This window comes from Saccostrea cucullata, unplaced genomic scaffold (assembly GCF_032062105.1).
Source record: "Saccostrea cucullata isolate Sc308-1 unplaced genomic scaffold, CSIRO_AGI_Scuc_v1 ctg14762, whole genome shotgun sequence".
Lineage (NCBI taxonomy): Eukaryota > Metazoa > Mollusca > Bivalvia > Ostreida > Ostreidae > Saccostrea > Saccostrea cuccullata.
In genome coordinates this window covers 10,337-15,245 of record NW_026919319.1, presented here as the reverse complement: position 1 = coordinate 15,245, position 4,909 = coordinate 10,337, and the positions used below count along the sequence as shown (strand labels likewise).

At 30.0% G+C, this 4,909-nt stretch overlaps 1 protein-coding gene across 1 annotated transcript; it reads left to right on the top strand.

Annotated features, from left to right (window-relative positions):
* The first annotated feature begins 399 nt into the window (after positions 1 to 399).
* Positions 400 to 4,506, top strand: LOC134229439 (uncharacterized). Its single transcript, XM_062711194.1, has 6 exons — positions 400 to 668; positions 951 to 1,244; positions 1,917 to 2,219; positions 2,609 to 2,896; positions 3,059 to 3,193; positions 3,506 to 4,506. Exons 1-6 carry the CDS (start codon positions 485 to 487, stop codon positions 3,670 to 3,672), a joined length of 1,371 nt encoding a protein of 456 aa, XP_062567178.1. The 5' UTR covers positions 400 to 484; the 3' UTR covers positions 3,673 to 4,506.
* Positions 4,507 to 4,909: the final 403 nt, after the last annotated feature.

Below are 4,909 nucleotides of genomic sequence, written 5' to 3'. Positions count from 1 at the left end.
TTTCTTTTCCAGCAGATTTCCTTTACTATTTCTGTATACGACTTTTGATATGAGAAATATAATACCTGGGGAAACCCTTAAACACTTTTTTTATTACAAGTATAATTTATTTTCATAAATTTTTGTCAGTGACGTTGATTGAAATACATGTAAGATTTGATTTAGAAAAAAGCCAAAATATGAAATACTAAATGCATTCATGTGTTGTAGAGCAAGTAAAACAATCTAATCATGTATGGATTATTAAACTGCAGAAAAGATAATCTTGACGTCATTTGCCAATAAAAGAAACAGCAAAGAATAAATGTAAAATTTTGCAAAAAAACATAAAATATGGTTGGAAATAATTGTAAAGCCGATATTTTTTTTTCATGTTTTATATCTCTTTATCCTAGCCAAGCCAAATAAACCAATCATAACTGGAAATAAAACAGTTCCCGTTGGACAAAAGACAACATTATTCTGCTCCTCATCTTCACGATCAATGCCACCTTACTACAAACACTTTCCTCCGCTTTCCTATACCTGGTTTATAAACAGGACTGAAGTATTTACAGGTCAGCAGATAGAAATGAATGTGCATAAGAAGGTGGGATGGGACAACATCACATGTAAAGCTGCAGAAAGTCTTGAATCATTGAGCGATGTCTATCATGTTGAACCCTTATGTAAGTTAAGATTTAGTTACATATCGTACACGTCTTGAAACATTTTTTAAGCTGCATTCAAAGATATTTAAACAAGTCAAAATGTCGTGATTTCCAGTTTATGAATTATTATGTTTATTTTTTATGAATGATACTTAGATTTATGTTTTTATTGTTTTTCTTTTGTTCAACGTCTTCTGTATTTCCTATCAGAAGGTATAAAGTAGTTTTGGTCAGATACTAATAAAAATATCAGAATGAATAATCAAATAACTGTTTTGTTTTATTTTTTTTAAAATGAAGATGGACCCGATTCCGTTGAAATATTTCCGAATTTTCCCACAAGTCTCAGTATCCATGATAACAGTAGTTTTGGTCCTGTCAACTGCAGTGCTAGCTGCAATACTCCATGTTATGTTCATTGGGAGGGGATTGGTCCGATAGGGAGAATATTCAAAAGCATTTCTGGAATGACACTTCCAATTCAACAAATATACAGAAAAGAAGTTATGACGTATCGATGCGTGGCTGAAGGACTGTATAATAACACGCAAGGCCAGACAACAGCTATCAGGGATATTGTTCTCGATATTCAATGTAAGACTAATTGATGACTTGTTAAGAAGCCAATTATTAAATCATATTATTATTGAGTTCTTCTCTTCTGGTCTCATTTTTTATATCAACCCAAACAAAACCACTTTCAAAGATTTCTATAACATTTTGTTGTTTATTGTTAATTCTGCACTATTTATTGGACGAAGAATAAATTACAAAATAAACAAGTTAATGCTACCAGGAAATTAAATACGAATTGTGAAAAATATATATAATAAAAAGGGAAAAATATAGAAAAAAGAAAACAACATTAAAGATCTACAGGATAAGGAATCATAGAGGAAAACCCGATGTAACATTTACACATAATTAGTCTAAAACTAATGCAAAAATATAATTGAGAAACAAACCCAAAATGAAAATGTTTAAGCTTTCTTCTAGTTTGATTCGTCTTCCAGTAAGGTTTATGATTTTTCGTATCAATCACTCCTTCTACATTTCAATTTTAATTAATATATCAGAACAATTATGGTATTTTTTAACATGAATATTTTGTAAGAATGAAGATTTTAATGCAATAATTTGTAACGTAAAGTGCTCTTTACATTGATATCTTATTTCTACGAGGAATAAATTGGGGAAAAAGAATTGTAAAAAATATCTACCGATACCACGCAATAATCAATGTTCGCTATTATTCAACTATTTCAGATCTAACATTACCATCATTCTTAGTGTCAGTGAATAAAGAATTTCAAAAAGGACTAATTATAGTCATAGATGAAAGGGATATTGTAGCATTGAACTGTACAGCTGAGGGGAATCCCAAGCCCGAAGTTATTATCGAAACAAGGCACGGGAACAAAGTTGGGATGCTTGGGCTCAGATCAAAGAAGTCGTTTACTTATACCTTTCTGGGTGGAATGCAATGCACTGATACAACTACATATAGATGCACTGCTAGAAACAAGGAATTCAACGATAGTTTTTCTGAAACGAAAATATATGTAAAATGTAAGTTTTTATATTTTACCCTTATTAGTTTTAACTTCTCTTTGCTTTTTTCTCTCTCTTTCTTCTTGATCCATGCCCTCTCCTCTCTCTCTCTCTCTCTCTCTCTCTCTCTCTCTCTCTTTAATTATAAATACAATAAAATAAATTTAAACATGTAGCAGATATGGTTAAAATAGTGTGACGCACAAGGAAGTGATTTTCTATTTCCCAAGACTTTAAATTTATTGTAAACATAACAGGTATAATACATTACTTTTGTGACAAAGTAAATATGTTACTTCCTTGCGCCATGTCATAAAATTGTTATACTGTATAATTCTTTTTGAATTTGCATAGACTTTTTTCTTAGATTTTAATTTACACAAATCGACCTCTCTTTTCTATTGAAGGCTCGCCTCGATTGGAAAGTAAAATGCAGTTTAAGTATCTCTATGAAGCAGTGGCGGGAGAGGCTGTTTCTCTGAATGTTCCTGTTATAAGTTATCCCGAACCCGAACATGCCTATTGGATGGGACCTGTTGAACACGATAAAATAAAAACAATTATTGCTCAGAGAAATAGGCCTTATAAGTTATGGATCAGTAGCGATATTCCAATATTCAGTCTTAAGTGTTATGGGAACTACTCACTTTTTCTCGATGGAATGATTATCGTAACTATTCAAATCCATAACAAAGGTACATGTACGTATTTATAAAGCATTATGTTGTTTGTTTTTTTTTTTCAAATAATCTACATAAAAAAAACTAAATAATTAAGTGAAAACGGGTTTTTTTTACTGAAATATTTTCAATCAAAGATGGTTCTATCGTGTTTTAAAGGATTTTTTTCATTAAAAGATATGGTGCCTGTAAAATCAGGGAAATTAATCCGGGTACTCGAGAAAAGCGATATTATCATCACTGTCCTAGGAGGCCTGGTCCTTGTCCTAAGCGTTTTATTGATAATATCTCTCAAATGTCAGAGACTCGCATGTAAGTTCAAAATAATTTTTACAAATTAGATTTATAGTCAGGAATCTCCGAGTCGAATTGACCTTTATTTGTGTATTTCGAAATGTCATTTCTGAAAATATGTAAAATTTTTAATATTGTCATGACGATGAATTATTTTAAGCATTCCATTTTGTTTTTTAATTAATTGTTAATTTATTTTGGTTTCAATATTCTGAAAAACATTCATAAAAAAACCTTGTTTGTTATGAACAAAAAGTTGACCTCGAATTGAATGATCAATTTTATTTCATTATTTTTCCTTCAAAATTAATGCTAAAGTTGCGTTTGCAGATGCCAAAGGTAAAAGACTAAATACAGGAACCAACGAAGTTGAAACTTACAGTCTTAGAGAACAAATTTACAACTCATTATCACGGAGACAAAGTACTGAAGAACAAAACGTGGAATACGAAAAGATAAACACGTATGCTGATGTTGCATGTGCTTCGGCAAATTAAGGATAAAATATCCCAACCATCTTTTGAAGATATTACTGTAAATGCATTTATATTTGATATTTATATTTTGTTGTGTACGATATGATATTTAGAGAATTTTTTTTTCACCAAGTAGGTGTAGGATTTATTTAGCTTAATGTGTTATATATAAATCATGATATACAAGGCATTTAACGATGTTCTTAATTAAGCGAACTTTGCTTACTGCCAAAATCGCTAATTAGAAAACACCGCTAAATGTAATATTATTACAGTATTACAAAATCATAAAACTATGTATGGTCTTGAAATATCGATTTAGTTATATGTTGTGATAATATTCTACCTTTTCATAACGGAAGTTAAAGACAATCGTTATGAAATTTTATTCTCGATTAAAATATATGTCTTGCATTTCATGTGTATCATTTTTGTTTGAATGGGACATCACATGACATTGAACACATGATCAAAGTCAATATTATTTAAAGTTTCTCTCACATAACAATTGAAAGTCATATTTCAATGAAATCGTGAGTTTCCTTTGATCTTTCAATCTGTATTCGTGTAAAAAATATTGGACAAAACTGCACTGTTTTGACTTTGAAATGAAAATACGACATAGCATAATTGCACGACGCTATGTAACTTCAAATTCTAGACATTTCAAATGTATTTCACACTTTGCGTTTTACCAGCAGATTATTTTGATTACGTGTCCAATTCCATATCATTGCAAACTGAATACGATTTGGAATGTGATGTAAAGAAAGATATTTGCAAATGTATATTTTTCGTATTCTACAAAGAAAAATTTGACTTGTAAAGGTTAAGATATAAAAGATACAGAATCGATGATAGGAGTGTACATGTATTCGTATTTAAAAATAAAATACTGTTTTTATTATAATATATGACTTTAAAGCATCAACCATTATTTATTTTTTTTTCATATATGTTACATGTAACAGAATTTTAAATATTGTCCAAATAAAGTATCTTTGTATAGTTTAATTGAATCATGCTGCAGGTACGTGTTGAATGAATCTTTGTTTGAACCACTGCACTTATACGCTAAGCGATTGATAAGGGTCAACATGAAAACCAACTATCCTTATATGTTCAGTAAATAATCAGAAATTAAAAAAATGAATTTGATAGACTTCACGTTAAAAATGTACTGATCCCTGCTACAAAGCACACAGCAATATATATATTTCTTCTTTCTTAAAATAGGAAATTATTCAAATATCATATT

What these genes read in the sequence shown, in the direction of transcription:
- LOC134229439 (XM_062711194.1), top strand. Translation starts at nt 485, where the DNA reads ATGCCACCTTACTACAAACACTTTCCTCCGCTTTCCTATACCTGGTTT. An exon ending in AACGAAAATATATGTAAAAT is followed by an intron (nt 2,220 to 2,608) that starts GTAAGTTTTTAT and finishes TTTCTATTGAAG; the next exon opens with GCTCGCCTCGATTGGAAAGT. An exon ending in CAAATGTCAGAGACTCGCAT is followed by an intron (nt 3,194 to 3,505) that starts GTAAGTTCAAAA and finishes TTGCGTTTGCAG; the next exon opens with ATGCCAAAGGTAAAAGACTA.